The 18,403-nt window shown below is 45.5% G+C and overlaps 1 protein-coding gene across 1 annotated transcript in view; it reads left to right on the top strand.

Moving 5' to 3' along the window:
- Positions 1-18,403, top strand: part of LOC136613175 (vomeronasal type-2 receptor 116-like) — a 103,996-nt gene that overhangs the window by 53,783 nt on the left and 31,810 nt on the right. Inside the window, exon 6 of the mRNA XM_066594068.1 lies at positions 11,255-11,378. Coding sequence (XP_066450165.1) covers positions 11,255-11,378 — 124 coding nt within the window. The remainder of the gene's footprint in view (positions 1-11,254; positions 11,379-18,403) is intronic.

Raw genomic sequence — 18,403 nt, 5'->3', positions numbered from 1 at the left:
CGACAGCGCCATTTTGCAGCTTTGTGGAGCAGCCCCAGCACTCCCCTCCCAGAAGAATCACTCACCCCTCTTCTGGATGTGGACTTCGGTGTCTCTTCACATTGTATTTCTCGGTCAGCGTTTTATCCTCTCAGGCCGGGTGACCGAGAGGGAGAAACCCATGTGTTTTCTCTGGGGCTTGGAGGCGAGGGGGAGCCCTCTTTGCTTATCGGTCCCTGCCTCCTCGGTCCGCAGATGGTAAAAAAGTCCGAGACTTTGTTGAGTGGCGTTTTGGTGTTTCTTCTTTTAGGCATTTTGTTGCAGAGGACCATCGGGCTGTTTTTGGATGTTTTTGGAGGGGTTAAGGTCTCTCTTGGGCACTGCGAGGACTGTAGGCTGGCAAGGCTCTTTGTCATATGACTGTTCTGGTTCTCTATCAGGCCCCTCCTCCCTCAAAAGAGCTTTCTATTAGGATCAAGTATAGCGAAGGCAGGACAGTGACCGTCTCAATTTAAGGGTGCCTACCCACTGGCGATTTTTTTTCCTGCAATGCTAAATTGCGTTTTGCGTTTTTTCTGAAGAGCAATTAGCATAGAATGTATTCTTGTCCATTTGGGTTTTTTTTTTCGTTTCGTTGCAATTTTTCACATAGGAACTGTCAGTTGCATATGTCTCCTTATTTTTCTCTTAATGCACCCATGATTGTCAATGGAAATTAACGAAAAAAGCGCGAAAAACGCACGGAAAACGTGCAGAAAACGCGTGAAAAACGCTGCATTTTTCACGCACGAAAATCGGCAACGCCAGTGGGTAGGCGCCCTAAAGCTTATTTCAGCTTACACTGCTTCAAGGGAGCTCAATCTGGAAGCTTCAGTGCAGGGGGCCACGGTCTCCAGAAGCCCTATCGCTGGCACTTAATTGTCTCAGAGCTATTGTCTCTGTTATCAGTTCTCTGACTAGCGCTGTCAGTGAGTTTTCCCGATCTCAGCTGTTTTATATAAGTGAACAGCTGTGGTTGGCTGTGTTGTAGCAGGGTGTTCGGGGAGACAACATGTGGGCTGATAATGTCTCCTTCCCTTCTTTCTGCACGCTGCGTTCAGCCGCGGTTGTTAGAGTCCAAAATGGTGCCCCGTTCCCGCGCTTCAGCAGGCTTCTGCTTCTTTTGTGCCCCCTGTTTAATATAGATAGGCAGCTGCTATGGGTTAGCGTGTGTCGGGAGGCACGGGGAGACAGGGTGTATAAGCTGTCTCCTTCACTTTCTCTCTGCTCACTGCGCTCAGCCGCGGCTGCCGGGTTTTAGGATGGCACCCCGTTCCCGCGCTCCGGCGGGCTTCTATTAATAGTGACTCACCGGGAGATTTAGCGGAGGTTACGATGGAGCTCCGTTCTTTTCTTCCTCTCTGCAGGGAATACTGCTAGGGACTGCAAAGCCTTCCAGTGAAGTCCCAGGGGTCTCTACCCCCGCAGACATTGCTGAGCTGTAAAGATCTCTGTCTCTCCCGGCTTCACTTCTCGGAGTCCAGGTACTGCCTCTTTGTTGTAGGGGTCTTTAGGGTTTGTTTGAACCGATTTTTCTTTGCTGGAGATGCTGTTTTAGTAGCTTTAGTTACCGGGTGCGAGCAGAGCTCAGGAAGACATGTCCGCTCAGGTCTGCATCTAGGCCACGCCCCCTAATGACCTATTTTTGATCTTGCTATTGGCAGTGTAGTGATCATAGTGGCCGTTTTTTCTTTTTTCTTGGTATAGTTTCAGGGTTGTTGATCATTGTCAGTTTTACTTTGGGGTGCGCCCCTAAAAAAAGATACCAAAGGGGATTTTAGGGGGAGTTTAGTCCAGAAAAATCTGGGGGAGAGGAACAAGGAGGGAGTTGTAATAGTTTTTGTTCAAATCTAATCAAAGGGGTAGTATGTTCCTTACTAGACTCAATATTCCTATTAGTTAGTAATCTCTTATATTCAGTAGGTGCCATTGCGGGTATTATCTGTTTTTTAGGTGTATTATCAGTGTTACTTGTTTTTTTTAATTGTTCTCGAGATTAGATTTATGGTTCCTACCATTAACAAGATTTTTATTGTTTGGATTTGAATAGGTCTTTGAGTTGTTAGTGCCAAGGTGGATCTAGAATACATTTTTGTTTTGCCTGTCCATGTTGTTATTTTTTTATTTTCCCGGTTTTTGTTTCTAATTTTATTACTAGGGTCATTATTATATGAATAATGTACCTGGAGCTCAGTATTATTAATCTTATTCCTATTATAATCTTGAGAAAAATAATGATTATTTTTAAAATCCACATAGTCACGTACCATTTTAGCTACTTTTTTATGCAATAATGGTATTTCAATGTAATTGGTATAACATGACAAATTAACAAGCAATGATGCGTTAAAAAATACATTAGACAATAGGTTCTGTAATGATATCAACAAATTCTTCCTTTTTTCAATCATTAGGTTTGGAAATGTGTTCAACATAATTAACCAACCATCAGAAAAACCTTTATCTTTAGGGAAGGCAGACTCAAAGTCCTCCTGGAGCAAACAAATTTTCCTGATAGATAAGCAGAAAGCAAAGGTCAAGTGTATGCCTCCATACCTCATTTAAGAGGATTTTCATGGTTTTAGGAGATATTGCATTCTGATTTAAAACCAAGTTCTGTTCAGTGAGCCACAATTCTGTAAATAAATCCTTATACAGGAACGTTTTTAATTCTCCCAAGTTTTCTGTTTTCATTCTTACTGCTTTTTCCACTCTATAGGGTAATGACAGCCATTCTTTTTTGATTATATCAATCGTGACATCTGTCGCCATCTCCTTTAAAGAAAGTCCGGTGCATTAAATAATGCCCGTATAGAAACAAAGGATATTATGAAGAAGCGCCCGATGTTTTCTTTAAATACTGTTATACGGATAACAATAAATGAGTGTTAACTCACCTGGTGCCAGACGAGGATACCCTTAATAAGGCACCTCGCTGACACCGCAATCTATGTTCACTTGTAATGGGTCTTTAATCCATCCGAGATCACACGGAGAGCCGCAGGATCATATCATATGCTACACCGGGTAACCGGGGCTTGGTCAATACAATGCACAGAGGAAAAAATAAAAAATCTGCGCTCCAAGGATCAAAGCGTTCAGACTAAGGAAACGTCCCTTCTTTTTATTAATAATAATAAGTCAGCAAGCAACGCGTTTCGGTAATTATAACCTTTTTCAAGCTCTTTAACAATCACATAACAGCATACTTTTACTACAGAAATGTTATAGGGGTCTGCCTATACCTCTGCTACATGAATGTTACTGGGGTCTGTCTATACTTTTACTATAGAAATGTTACAGGGGTCTGCCTACACTTTTGCTGCAGAAATTTTACAGGGGTCTGCCTACACATTTGCTACAGAAATGTTACTGGGGTCCGCCTATACTCTTGAACAGAATTGTTACAGGGGTTTGCCTATACTGTGGGTGCACAAAGACTTCCTATCGTGGCACAATTAAAATGACTGACTAGAGCAGAAGTGTGGGCCGAGGCCGAGGTCCTTGGCGGTGTGAAATTCTGCCATGTTTGGGCATTCTGATTTCTTCCTGTGTAATACCATCTTTGTGCACCAACAGCATAGGCAAGCCCAAGAAAATCAAAGACTTCCCATTGCGGTGTTGAGCTATCTGACACCTAGACAGAATGAATTGTGTATGGACACATGGATTTCCCATTGCTATGTAACTCGCTGCACCTTGGGTCACACAAGATGGAGGCTGGGACCGAGCCTGGCCCTGGGCCCGCTCACGTGCTTCCCACACAGAGTATTGCTGAATTGTGGAGATGTGTAAAAGTGCTGGCACCTGAGTCCTCCTTATGCCCACGTATGCGTCTCCTGACAATTTTGTGACGGAGGTGGCACGGGATTGGAATGAGGATGATCGTACATCAATTTATCATCCATTCTCAACAGCATTGTGGGCTATCGCCCCCACGTTCAAAGAGGGTTGCTGCCTGGCCCTGCCAACCCTCTGCAGTGTGTGCCTCTGGTTAATCCTCATCCAGTACGCACTTATAAGTAGACATGAGGGTGGTGTGGCTATGAAGCGAGCATGTAGCATGAGGGCAGCTGAATGCTGCGCAGGGAAATCTCTGTGTGTGCTGTGGACACAGGGTCATGCGGGGGAGGGGGGTTGGACAGCAATGCCAGCATGTAACCCAGGAGAAGAGGCAGCGGAGTCGCCCGCAGGCAGTGATTGTCTTTGGTTGCAGGTAGTGTGGTGCTTAGCTAAGATGTGCCAGTGTGTGGGCCTTGGTAATGAGGGTTTGTCCGAAGTAAATTGTTAAGGGGGTGACGCCAGACTCTTGCCCCCATTTTGGCTTAATCGTGGGACCTGGGAGCCTCAGATGCAGGCATGCATGCTGCCCCTGCCCTTCCCTATCCGTTTCTGTGGTGTTTCCTATACAAAAATGCTCGAGTCACCCATTGACTTCAATGGGGTTCGTTACTTGAAACGAGCTGTTGAGCATTACGAAAAGTTCGACTCGAGCAACGAGCATTTGAGCATTTTGGTGCTCGCTCATCTCTATTTTCCTCCGAATACTATACAATACATATGCAGAAGAGAACTCAGATGCCCAACAGCTCCTCCTCATTCAATATAGCCCTATTCAACACTATACATGTCTTAGCCCTCCTCCGAATAATATGATATACATACAGTACATCCTCCACATTCATTACCATATAGAAAATAATTGTGTTGCCCAAGCCCATCTCGGCATACTGTACTATATATACAGAAGGGAAGTCCGATATGTGGGACTGCATTGTGTTTGAAATGTGTCAAATTTTGTCTGACATAGAGCTATGCGGGAAAATCTCAATATCTGTGACACTGGATTTGAAAGGGTTAGTTCAGAAGAGGTTTCAGCTGGTGATGCACTTGTGGAACGTAGTACCAGTACCTTGCGTCATCTAAACTTTAACAGCCCCCTGGGCTAATATTGCAGTGATCGCCTGCTACTCTGGTTGGAAAAGTTCATTAAAAGTGTGGACTCTCCCCAGTTCTCTGTCCTAGTGATATATCTCTAAGTTAGCCTCTTTTGCTATCTTACTGCTTCACTACAACCTTCGGGAGTCTTACTGTTTTGGTCATAAAGACCCAGACACTTTTTAGCGATTTGACCCATTTGGTATTTTTATGGCCTAGTTTTTTATAGACTGCCAAAATCATTTTTGCTGCTTTTTGCCCATCACATTTGGGGCTACTTTATAATACCTCTTATCACATGAGGGGAAAAATGTTTTTTAAATTTAAATTTTAAAGTGCCTCATATTTACAGCACTTGACTCTAATGGGTTAAACAAAATGTTACTAAACAAGAACCCAGTAGATGTTAGGAACTATAATAATGGAGGGGGGGGGGGGCACCATCCACTCCACCTCCCATACAGTTGGGCCAATGTATTCAGCTACTGAGATGATCTCTGCAAGAAGTAGACCACTCTGTTCCAATTGCAGTGGTTAGGGTTGGTATTATAGGTGAAGTTCCTATTCACTTAAGTGGCTCAGTGAACAAAACATTGAGTCCATGGCCATTGGAAATCTTTCCAAATCTCAATCCCATTGATAATCTGTGGTCAATCCTCAAAAAGAATAGGAATCATTATTCGGATTTCTCCCAGAAGATATCCAGCATGCCAGGGCAAAGTACAGAGGTCTTGAAGCCTGTTTGCGCCTTAATGACCAGGCCAAATTTTGCAAATCTGACATGTGTCACTTTAACATGGAAAAACGCCAGAAAGGTTTTGCATATCCAAGCGATTCTGACATTGTTTTTTCGCCACATGTTGTGCTTCATTTAGGCGGAAAAAATAGACCGATAGAAATTGTGTTTATTTATTAAAAGCGCCAAAATTGGGAAAAGTTTGAAAAAATCGTCATTTTTTCACATTTCCAACTGCAATATCTTAAATATGTGCAAACATAATATAGAAATTTTTGCTAAGATTTATATTTCCACCCGTTTACTTTATTTTGGGCGCACATTGGAAAAACTTTCGTTTTTTTTTTAACCATTTAGGAGACGTACAAATTTAACATTACTTTTTAGCATTTTGAGGAACACTTTGTTTTCCTATACCAAGCCAAGATTGGAAAGGCTCATGAGTGTCAGAATAATAGATACCCCCCCAAATGACCTCATTTTAAAAACTACACCCCTTAGTGTATTCACTGAGGGGTGTCATGAGTATTTTGACCCCACAGTTTTTTTTCACGAATTAATTCAATTTAGAGGAGAAAAAGTAAAATTTCATATTTTTGCAAATCTGTCATTTTAAAGACATTTTTTTTTCTATAGTTTACATGAAAATCAGGATTTACACCACAAAATGGATACTCCTATTTCCCCCGTGTTCAGAAATATACCCATTGTGGCCCTATTGTTATATCTGAGTCCACAACGGGGCCCAAAATGAAAGGAGTAGTCAGTGTCTTTCAAAACAGAAATTTTGCTTGAAGTCCTTTTAGGCCCCATAGCACACATGTAGAGTTCTTGAGCACCCAAAACCATAGAAAACCCCCACAAATGACCCCATTTTGAAAACTAGACCCCTTAAGGAATTTATCTAGGGGTATACTGCATATTTTGACCCCACAGTTTTTGAATGAATTCAAACCAAGCAAAAGGAAAAAATTGTGATTTTCGTTTTTTCGGCAATTCTGTCATTTTAAAAACAGCTTTTTTTGTACAGCACACATATGAAGGAAGACTTGCACCCAAAAATGCATACCCCTGTTTGTCCCGTGTTCAGAGACTTACCCATTGTGGCCCTAATCTTATGTCTGGATACACAACGGAGCCCAAAATGAAAGGAGCAACCGGTGGTTTTCGGAACACAAATTTTGCTTGAAGTCCTTTTAGGCCCCATTGCCCACTTGTAGAGTTCTTGAGCGCCCAAAACCATATAGAACCCCCACAAATGACCCCATTTTGAAAACTAGACCCCTTAACGAATTTATCTAGGGATGTACTGCATATTTTGACCCCACAGTTTTTGAATAAATTCAAGCAAAGCAAAAGGAAAAAAATAGGATTTTCATTTTTTGGGCTATTGTGTCAATTTAAAAACAGTTTTTCTTGTACAGCACACATATAAATGAAGGCTTTCACCCCAAAATGGATACCCCTGTTTGTCCCGTGTTCAGAAACATACCCATTGTGGCCCTAATAGACTTACAGGACCCATGGCTAGGCCTACAATGAAAGGAATACCCGTTGGATTTCAGGGTACCACTGAATAAATTTCAGGCCCCATTGCCCACTTATAGAGCCATTGAGCGGCCAAAACTATAAAGAACCCCCTCAAATGACCCCATTTTGAAAACTAGACCCCTTAACAGATTCATCTAGGGGTGTACTGCGTATTTTTACCCCACAGTATTTGAATGAATCTAAGCAAAGCAGAAGGAAAAAGTTACGATTTTCAATTTTTTTGGCAATTTTTTCAATTTAAAAACATTTTTTTTGTACAGTGTACATAGGAATGAAGACGTTCACCCCAAAATGGATACCCCGGTTTGTCCCGAGTTCAGAAACATACCCATTGTGGCCCTAATCTACTTACAGGACGCATGGCAAGGCCTATAAAGGACGGAACACCTGTTTAATTTTAGGGCACAACTGAATAAATTCCAGGCCCTATTGCTTATTTGTACAGAATAAAGATTGACTCCCTAAAAATTCCCCCCCCCTCCGCGCCCTTTTTGGCGTTCGCAAATCTTAGATAAAAGTAAAAATGTGAACTGTGTAGTATTTCCAAAGACAGGGGTAATTACGGAGGCTGGTTGGAATGGGCCCATGGGGCAATAAAACCGGGTATCCCCCCCCCTCCTCTCATGCTTTTTGGGGGTATTTCGTGACCTCAGTGGTGGGTATGGGGTGTAAAAAGTGGCGTTCCGTGAGTCTCCGTAAGCTTGATGAGGTGCGGCGGTCTCACACAGAAGGCGCTCAACAAGGTGCTCCTGAAACTGCAGGAAGGCGAGCGTTCCTGGGGCTTCTTGTAAAATACGTATCACAGGTAGCTGTCTGAACAACGCCGGGCTCACGCGGGTGCAGGCGGAATCCGCTTGCGGAGGCCCACAGCGGATCCCATCTGTGAGCCCGGCTGTGACCCTGCGTACGGCTGCGTAATGTACTGCGCATAACTGCCCACTCACACAGGCGGTCATGCACAGTACACCTTTGTTTGTATTTCCCGCACCGTCGCTTAGCGATGACGGGGGTACCCGCAGCCCGTATACAACGTAGTTGCGTATGGGCTGCGGGTATATCCACGACCATGGAGCACAATGGGCTCTACGTTGCAAATATCCGCAGTAAAATAGAACCTGCTGCGTTCTCTTTTCTGCGAGTGGATTACGCAATTCCGACCCGCTAATGTGAGCGGAATTGTGTAATCCAATGCGATTGATCTGCGTAATACCGTGGATCAGACGCATGCAGAATCCGTAATTCCTATGCGGTCATGTGAGACCGGCCTAAGGTAGATCGCTACCTTTTTATCACGTGACCGAGGACCGTTCAACGAGGCCACCCGTTACTGCTCCAGGCTCTCTGTGACCGTTGGTCGCTGGGAGCAAGGAGATTTTAAATTTCCTGGGCTCCCCGACTGCTGCGCATGTGTCCGGCTTTTTGCCGGCAATCACATGTGCAGAATTCGGGAAGGTCCACGGAGGAAGATCGCATCGGGGTTCAAATACGCAGGCCTCCGGTAAAAAGTTTCATCTCCTCTCACCGATCGCATCAGTGAGGGGAAATGAAACTTCAATTTTTTTTTTTTACTTTTACGTGATCGCCATTATTGGATAATGGCAAACACATGACCAGGAACCGCTCACCGCGGACCCCCATTAAATCTCCATGCTCTTGGCTACGTTTTGTAGCCAGGAGCAGGGAGAATTTAAATTATCCTGGCAATCCACAGCTTTTGCGCATGCGCCCACCATTTTGGCGACGGGCGCGTGTGCAGAAGCTGTGGTAAGGTCCGCGGATAAATCTGGGGGCCTTAGGTACGTACTTTCATCCTCCCTCACGGATATGATCCATGAGGGGAGATGAAACATACGCTTTTTAAACTTTTAAAAACTTTTTTTTACTTTTTTTACACTTTTTTTTCACTTTACATGATCACTGTCATCCATTGGATGACAGTGATCATGTCCCCGGTATAATCTCTCTGCTCCTAGCTACACATGGCAGCCAGGAGCAGAGGGATTTTAAATTTCCCGGGGCTCGAGCCCGTCTGTGCACGCGACCGATGTCAATCATTGGGCGCGCATGCGCAGACGGGGATTCGGGTCCCGGGACATCGGGACACCGCTGAGGACTGGGGGTGAGTATTTTCACCTCCCCTCATGGATCCGATCCATGAGGGGAGGTGAAACTGACTTTTTAAAAACTTTTTTTTAACTTTTTCGCGATCGCCGCTATCCATTGGATAACGACGATCGCGGTACCGGGGACCGCTCACCGCAGTCCCCGCTGACATCTCCTGCCTCCCGGCTACCTACAGGATCCGGGAGCCAGGAGATTTTAAATCTCCCCCGCCGCCGGGCCTTCTGCGCATGCGGCTGACGTAATGCCGCCGGGCGCGCATGTGCAGAAGACCGGCTTCGGGCCCCGGAGCGGCAGGAGAGCGGGGAGCAGCGTGCCGGACCTGGGTGAGTAATTTCAGCTGCTCCGATGGATCCGATCCATCAGAGCAGCTGAATCTTTAACTTTTGTGTACTTTTATTTACTTTTTTTGCGATCGGCGCTATCCATTGCATAGCGCCGATCGCAATGCCGGGGGGGTGTCCGAACAGCCCGGAATGACAGCTCCATGCTGTCAGCTACTTGCGGACACCGACAGCATGGAGCTGTCACGTCCACAGCCCGAGGGGCATTATTCTCTGCAGGAAGCATGTTTTTACGTCCTCAGAGAATAAAGCCCACTTCGGGAGGACGTAAAAACACTATGGGCTGGGGTCGTTAAGGGGTTAAGTGTCAATGCAGTAAACACGGAGTCTTGCCTAAACTTCATGTATTTGGCAGTAAAAGTGTAAAGAAACGTATGATACACATATAATTGTACTTCAGTAAACATAGAAACATCTAACCAAGAGATCTAAAAACACTGAAACAGCAAACTTTGTGAAAACTAAAATTTGTGTCAGCCTCAAAACTTTTGCTCCACGACTGTAGGTTCAATTCTAATCAATGACAACAGAAAGGAGTTTAAGCAAGTACCTCCAGATGTTGTCTTTGGTCTGATTTATTTATTCCCCCCATCAAGCTAGTTACTCATTTTACCAATCTCAGAAGGATTGAAGGCTGAGTCAACCTTGAGCGGGTTACCTGAATCAAGCAGGGATTGAACTCGCAACCTTCAGGTCTTGAGAGAGAGCTTGGGACTGCATTTTTGCTGCCTTAACAATCTGTGAAACACTGGGCTCTGAAGCTAAGATTTGAAGCTAAGACCCAAGTGTTGCAACAGTACAACATCCATTGAAGGACATAAGTTTTAGGGACCTCTGATATAGGATGGACTTACATAATAGGAAATAGCCAAATACGCAGCTGCAGAATTTTGTAATGAAAACCACTAGCAGCCTGCATTGCGTCCTGCAGCCTTTTCCTTCCCGTATGAAAGATCCCTCAGAAGTTTTATGGACTTCCGGTTCAGTACGAATCTTTTGATGAAATTCAGTGAAGTGGCCTAACTAAAGTTTTCAAAAGTTCACTTATCTCTGTATGACACAACACCAAATTCCATGAGCTGCCTTTCTGCTTCCTGAGGTGAACCGTGAAGTGGTGCCCGCATCACCTGACAAAAGGGAAAATCTCGGTAGTATATATAAGAATTTGCTGACAACCTATAGAAAAACTGAATCCATTCCACCTCTTGTCCTCCATAGAAGGCCCCCTCATGTCACATCATGGTGACATCATCACATCTTCTTCACTCCACATATGCTCCGTATTGCTGAGCTCTGCTCTCATGCTCTGATCACATGATGAAGCTATCACAGATTCTTTACTCCCACTTTTACTGACAAAGCAGGCAATCCAATGTATATACTGGCCCATGTGCCATTTTCCACAATTGCCAGGTGGGCATTCTAGCCCTGGAGGTTTTATAGATGATAACCAGCACATTGTAGCAGAAGAACAGGGGCCGTTCTGATACATCAGATTCTTTATCATGCCTCTTTGTAAACAAAAGTTTCCAACATTTCTTTGCAGATCCCACACTCTGCTTGTAGTGAGAGTTGTCTCCCTGGATACAGGAAAGTCCCAATGGAAGGACAACAGCGATGCTGCTACTACTGCGCCCCCTGTCCTGAGGGTGAGATCTCTAACCGGACTGGTGAGTGGAATAGAACTGCAGACTTTCATCTTCATCTACGATTATTTTGCTAAACGGTCATAGTTGAAGTAAACCTCTGGATTCAGAAAGAAGCGGATCGGCCACCAAGCTTGAAGAAGCACGGCGCCAGGTACCATAAATCCCCCCTGCAGTCCCTGGACTGATTTCCCAGGAGGGTCGCTTTAATTAAGTTTCCACCAGACTTTATCCACTTGCTCCTCCTTACATGTAACCTGTTGCGAAAACCACTCCACAGGGCTTGTTAGCCAACTTTTTCATTTTACTTAGCTCATTAGTGACCTCTCCATGGTCTTTTTATGTCCTGGCTTTGAGGGCTTCAATCCCTAGGGTTGTAAAAAAAACACACTCGCCCTGAGGATTGAAGCCACACGGGCTGCCGACATGATAACACCCTGCTGTCAGTTCTCAGAGGCAGCAGAAAACCCGGAGCTGTCAAGGGGAACAACGGATAGTGTCCCCCAGTCATGCGATCACCATTATCCAATGGATAACTACAATCGAATGAAAGAAAACAAAAAGTGAAATTAAGTTAAAGTTTTAGCGCCAATTGCAAATCGGATCTATGAGGGAAGCTGAAACTACTCATGTCTGTCCTCTGAAATGTCTTGCAGTGATCTAGTCCTTTCACACATGAGCACCAAATGTAAAACATCAGGTCCATCCGTAGAAGGCCAGGCAGCCCGGGAGATTTACAATTTGCCTGCTCCTGGCTAGCGTCAGTAGCCGAGAGCAGGGAGATGTCACCAAGAACTGCTGCATGCAGTTCCCGGTCACATGATCGCCATTATCCAATGGATAATGGTGATCATGTAAAGTAAAAAAAGCTAAAAAGTTTGTTTTGCTTCATCTGCCCTGAAATTACGTACCAAGGGGCCCCAAATTTTTCTGCAGTTCTTACTCCAGTTTCTGCGCATGTGCCTGTTGCTAAAATGGCAGATGCATGCGCAAAACCGCGTATTGCCAGAGTAATCAAAAACCTCCCTGCCCCTGGCTATCAAACATAGCCAAGAGCCTGGAGATTTCCCAGGGGGCAACAGTGCACAGTCCCTGGTCACATGATCGCCACTATACAATGGAGAAAAACGGTGATCATGTAAAAGTTTTTAAAAAGTTAAAGTTTCACTTCCCGTCTCAGATCCGATACTTGAGGGGAAGTAAAATTACTTACCTAAGGCCTCCAGCTATGTCCCTAACAGGATCTTTATCCGCAAACTTTTCCCCAGCTTTGGTGCATATCCCCATCGGCAAGATAGCAGATGCAAGCAGGGTAGGGCCAGGGAAATTTAAAATCTCCTGGCTCCTGGCAACCAAAGATAGTTGAGAGCATAGTGCGGTGACCGGTCGCCTCGTTCAGCAGTCCCCGATCACATGATAAAAAGATAGAAATTTATCTTAGGCCAGTCTTACATGACCAGATAGAAATTTGTGGGTTCTGCATGTGTTTGATCCGGGGTAATACACAGATTAACCAAATGCATTGGATTACACAATTCTACTCACATTAGCAGGTGGGAATTACGTAAACCACTCACAGAAAACAGAACGCAACATGTTCTTTCTTACTGCAGATTTCCGTAGCATAGAACCCATTGTGCTTCCTGATCGTAGTTATACCCGCAGCACATTTGCAACTACTTTGTGTATGGGCTGCAGGTACCAGCGCCATCACTAAGCAATGCAACGGGAAATACAAACAAAAAAAGTCGTATTGCATATAACCGCCTCTGTGAGTATGCCGTTTTGCACAGTACATTATGTGATGGTATGCAGGGCCACTGCCGGGGTCACAGCTGGGATCCGCTGCAGGCCTCCACAAGGAGACTCCACATACAGTGGTGTGAGTCCAGCATTATTCAGATCGCTATCTTAATGGGTGATGTACACAAAGTCCCCGGGACAGGGCGCCTCCCTGTAGTTCCAGGAGCAGCTTGCTGAGCGCCTTCTGTTTGAGACAGCTTTTTACAACCCATCCGTGCCACTGAGGTCAATAAATACCCACCAAAAAAGTGTTAGGTTTGCAGCAAGCATGGGCGTAGGAGGGATACCTGGTTTTAATGCCCCATGTGCCCATCCCAATCAGGGAGTTATTTTTTTTTTCCTGCATAAGGGCGCCCACCCACTGGCGATTTTTTTTCCCTGCGAAATTCGCAGCATTTTTTTCTCTGCAGGGGTCTATGGGACTTGTAATGTTAAAATCGCGATCGCGCAAAATCGCAATTTACCGCAAAATCGCGATTTTGCGCGATCGCGATTTTAACATTACAAGTCCCATAGACCCCTGCAGAGAAAAAAATGCTGCGAATTTCGCAGGGAAAAAAAATCGCCAGTGGGTGGGCGCCCTTAGGGAGCAATTGGCCTGGAATTTATTCAGTTGCGCCCTGAATTTCAATGGGTGTTCCCTTTATTAAAGGCCTAGCCATGTGTCCCATAAGCAAATTGGGGTGAAAGTCTTCATTTATATGAGTAATGTATTAAAAAAATGATAGAATTGCCAAAAAAATGTAAAATCTATTTTTTTTTCCTTCTGCTTTGCTCAGATTCAAAATCTGTGGGTCAAAATGCACAGTACACCCCTAGATGAAATCATTAAGGGGTCTATTTTTTAAGATTGGGTTAATCATGGGGGTTCTTTATCGTTTTGGCTACTCAAGGGCTCTGCGAGTGAGCAATGGGGCCTAAAACACCTCCAAGCAAAATGTCTGTTCTGAAAGCCACCGGCTGCTCCTTTCATTTTGGGCCGCGTTATGCATACTGACAGAGGATTAGGGCCACAATGCGCCCTAATGTTTCTGAACTCAGGACAAACAGGGGTATCTATTTTGAGGTGTAAATCCTCATTTTCCTGTGCACTCTGGAAAAAATATGTCTTTAAAATGGCATAGTTTTCCCCTCTAATTTGCATTAACTCCTGAAAAAAACTGTGGTGTCAAACTACTTCTGCCCCCTTCCATGAATATATTAAGGGGTGTAGTTTTTTAAATGAGGCATTTGTGGGGATATCTATTATTAGAGATGAGCGAGCGTACTCGTCCTAGCTTGATGCTCGCTCGAGTATTAGGGTACTTGAGATGCTCGTTACTCGGGACGAGCACCACGCGATACTCGAGTCAATTGTATTTCCTTCCCTGCATGTTTAGCGCCATTTTCTGGCCAATAGACATGCATGGAAGGCATTACCACTTCCTCCTGTGATGTGCCAGCCCTATCCCACCCTCCTGCAGTGAGTGGCTGGCGAGATCAAGTGACCGCCAAGTATTTAAAGCAGTCCCACCCGCGGCTCGCCTCAGACACACGAAGGGAGAGATCAGGGAGAGAGCTGTTCCTGCTGTTCCTGCTATAGGGAGAGTGTTAGGCTGCTGTTAGCATCTTCAAGAACCCCAACGGTCCTTCTTAGGGCCACATCTGACCGTGTGCATTACTGTTGTGGCTGCTGGTAGCAGTTTTGCACTTCTTTTTTTTTTTTTTTTGTTTATTGGGCGTGCAGGCTATAGCGTTAAAAGTCTGCAGTCAATTATACAGAGTATAGGGGCAGTACTGGTGAGGCAGGGACAGTGGTACAGGGAAAGACATATACACGCTATATAGGCTGTTTGCTTTTTCAAACAAATTGAAAAAAAAAAAAACTTCTCTGGGCTGCCTGTGACCTTGTACAGTTTACTGCCTGTCTGCTGGGGGTTGTAGTGGCTCACTATTAACCAGCTAGGCCTTATTGCAGCTTTGCGCATAATTTTTTTCTGGCTGCAGTGTGCGTTACATAACCTCTGTCAGACTCCAACTACAGACCAATAAGCGTCTAATTTTTACACCATTCTTACATACTATGTGTGTGCCGTCAGCTCCACGCACAGCGTGCAGCGGCAGGCCCAGGTAGAGGGAAAGACATATACACGCTATATAGGCTCTTTGGTTTTTCACAAAAAATTGAAAAAAAAAATTCTTTGGGATACCTGTGAACGTTTACAGTTTACTGCCTGTCTGCTGGGGGTTGTAGCCGCTCACTATTACACAGCTAGGTCTTATTGCAGCCTTGCGCATAATTTTTTGCGCACTACAGTGTGCGTTCCGTAACCGCTGTCAGCCTCCAACTGCAGGCCAATAAGCGCTACTCCTCCTCCTCAAACAACAGGTCATCGCACTGAACGGCCAATTTTTCTGCGGCCCAAAAGGCTCATCTACATCCACCAATCTTTTTACAATTTTTCTAAGTTTTTAAAGTATTGACCATGTAACATGAACCAATTTTTTCAACAGGGCTGCCTCCAGGCTCTGTTACAAATTAAGCAACAGTGAGCTGCATCTTTCAAAAAATGTTTATGGGTTTCACCTGCCCTCTTGGTTGATACATTTTTTAGAGGTACACTTGTACTCTTGGTACACTAATTTTTGGCGCCCACGCCTACACTCTTATCCAACTAACTTTTCCGGCCTTCGCCTACGCTCATGGTATCCCAATGTTTCAGAGGTTGGCCTATAGTATTACTACAGAAATTTTACTGGGGTCTGCCTGCCTGCCTATACTTCCTTTACAAGAAAGTTACAGGGGTCTGTCTATACTGCTGCCACTTGAATGTTACAGAGGTCTGCCTATACTTTTGCCACATACATCTTACAGGGGTCTTCCTATACTGCTGCCACAAGGGTGTTACTGGGGTCTGCCTATGCTGCTGCCACAAGGATGTTACTGGGGTGTGCCCATACTTCTGCTACAGAAATGTAACTGGGATCTGCCTATACTTCTGCTACAGAAATGTTACTGGAATCTGTCTATAGTGTTACTACAGAAATGTTATACCGGTCTGCGTATACTTTGGCCACAAAGCTGTTACTGGGCTCTGCCTGCACTGCTGCTACATAACTGTTACTGGGGTTTGCCTATACTTCTGCTAATTAAATGTTATAGGGGTCTGCCTATACTGCTGCCACAAAGATGTTACTGGGGTCTGCTTATACTTCTGCTTCATAAATGGTACAGAGGTCTGCCTATACTGCTGCTACAGAACTGTCTCTGGGGTTTGCCTATACTTCTGCTACAGAACTGATACTGGGGTCTGCCTATACTGCTGCTACAAAACTGATACTGGGGTCTGCCTATGCTGCTGCAACATAACTGTCTCTGGTGTCTGCCTATACTGCTGCAACATAACTGTTACTGGGGTCCGCCTATACTTCTGCTACAGAACTGTTACTGGGGTCCGCCTATACTTCTGCTACAGAACTGTCTCTGGGGTGTGCCTATACTGCTGCTACAGAACTGTCTCTGGGGTCTGCCTATACTGCTGCTACAGAAGTGATACTGGGGTCTGCCTATACTGCTGCTACAGAAGTGATACTGGGGTCTGCCTATACTTCTTGCGTCCCACTAGGAGTGCAACCTCCAAAACAAAGAAAAAGGCACAACTGTGCAAAGGAACAGAAAACTAAGGGGAGTTCTCTCCCTATAAACCCCTAACCCGAGAGGGGGCCCTGCCTACTCGGCAGGCCGATCGCTCCGATAGGTGCGAGCCCGCACTCGTGCCTGGGCCACTGCCAAGTCCCTTCCTGGGAGCCCTTGCACAAAAGAAAGGGAAAACAGATAACCAAATAAAGCAGAAAAGGACTTAGCTGGAATAGAGGAGCTCCAGCCAGGATGTGTTCCTCCGTCGCTGTCCAGCGGCAACTGAAGCATTGATCAGCACAGGGGTCAATGCTAGCACAGTTTAAATAGGAGCTGAGCTAGTCAGCACCAGGTGCTGACTGACATCACTCCTGCAACTACCACACCCCTCAGCTCCAGGAGAAGCAAGGGCACACCCAAAACCTGGTCTGGCTTGCATGCAAGGTGCAGGCCTCAGAACGGCTGCAACACTTCTGGTACCAAAATGGTACTGGGGTCTTCCTATGCTTCTGCTAATGAAATGTTACTGGGGTCTGTCTATACTGTTACTACAGAAATGTTACTGGGGTCTCCCTAGACTTCTGCAACATAACTGTTACTGGGGTCAGCTTATACCTTTGCTACAGGAATATTACAGGGGTCTGTGTATACTATGGGTGCACTAAGTCTTCCCACCGTGGTGTTCTACCTATCAGGGCCAAAGAAAAACTACGACTGACTAGGGCATGGAGTGCTGGCCGCGGCCCACATGTATTTCCTCTCATGTCACCTCAGCTATCCGGAGCACTGCAATGGGATTTCTTTCTGTACCGTCGACACCTAGACAGAATGAATACTGTGTGGGCACATGGATTCCCCATAGCTATGTAACTCATGCCCACGTTTGCAGCTCCTGATGAAGGTGGCACAGAGTTGGAATGAAGATCGAACGTCAATTTCTCATTGATTCTCTACAGCATTGTAGGCTATCGCCCCCCCCCCCCCTTTGAAGAGGGTCGCTGCCTGGCCCTGCCAACCCTCTGCAGTGTGTGCCTCCGGTTCCTTCTCATGGCAGACGCACTTATAAATAGACATGAGGGTGGTGTGGCTATGCAGCCAGCGTGTGGCATGAGGGCAGCTGAAGGCTGCGCAGGTACACTTTTGTGTGCACTGTGGACGCAGGGTCGTGCGGGGGGGGGGGAGGGGTTGGGCAGCATGTAACCCAGGAGAAAAGGCAGCGGTGTGTCCAGCAGGCAGTGTTTGTGCTTGGTTGGAGGTAGTGTGGTGCTTAGCTAAGGTGTGCCTTGCTAATGAAGGTTTGTCTGAAGTATAAATTGTTAGGGGGGCGGGGGGGGGCGCTCACTCTTGCCGCTATTGTTGCTTAATAGTGAGAGCTGGGAACCTGAAATGCAGCCCTGCATGTGGCCCCTCGCCTGCCCTATCTGTATCTGTGTCGTTTCCATCACTTTCTCAGGTTTTGAAGATTTGCACAAATGAAAACCTTAGCGAGCATCAGTCATATACAAAAATGCTCGAGTTGCCCATTGACTTCGAGCATCGCGGAAAGCTCGACTCGAGCAACGTGCACCCGAGCATTTCGGTGCTCACTCATCTCTATCTATTATCTATGAGCCTTTGCAATCTTGGCTTG

This window comes from Eleutherodactylus coqui, chromosome 1 (assembly GCF_035609145.1).
Source record: "Eleutherodactylus coqui strain aEleCoq1 chromosome 1, aEleCoq1.hap1, whole genome shotgun sequence".
NCBI classification, from domain to species: Eukaryota; Metazoa; Chordata; class Amphibia; order Anura; family Eleutherodactylidae; genus Eleutherodactylus; species Eleutherodactylus coqui.
The sequence above is the reverse complement of the archived record's forward strand: the minus strand, read 5'-3'. Positions and strand labels throughout refer to the sequence as shown.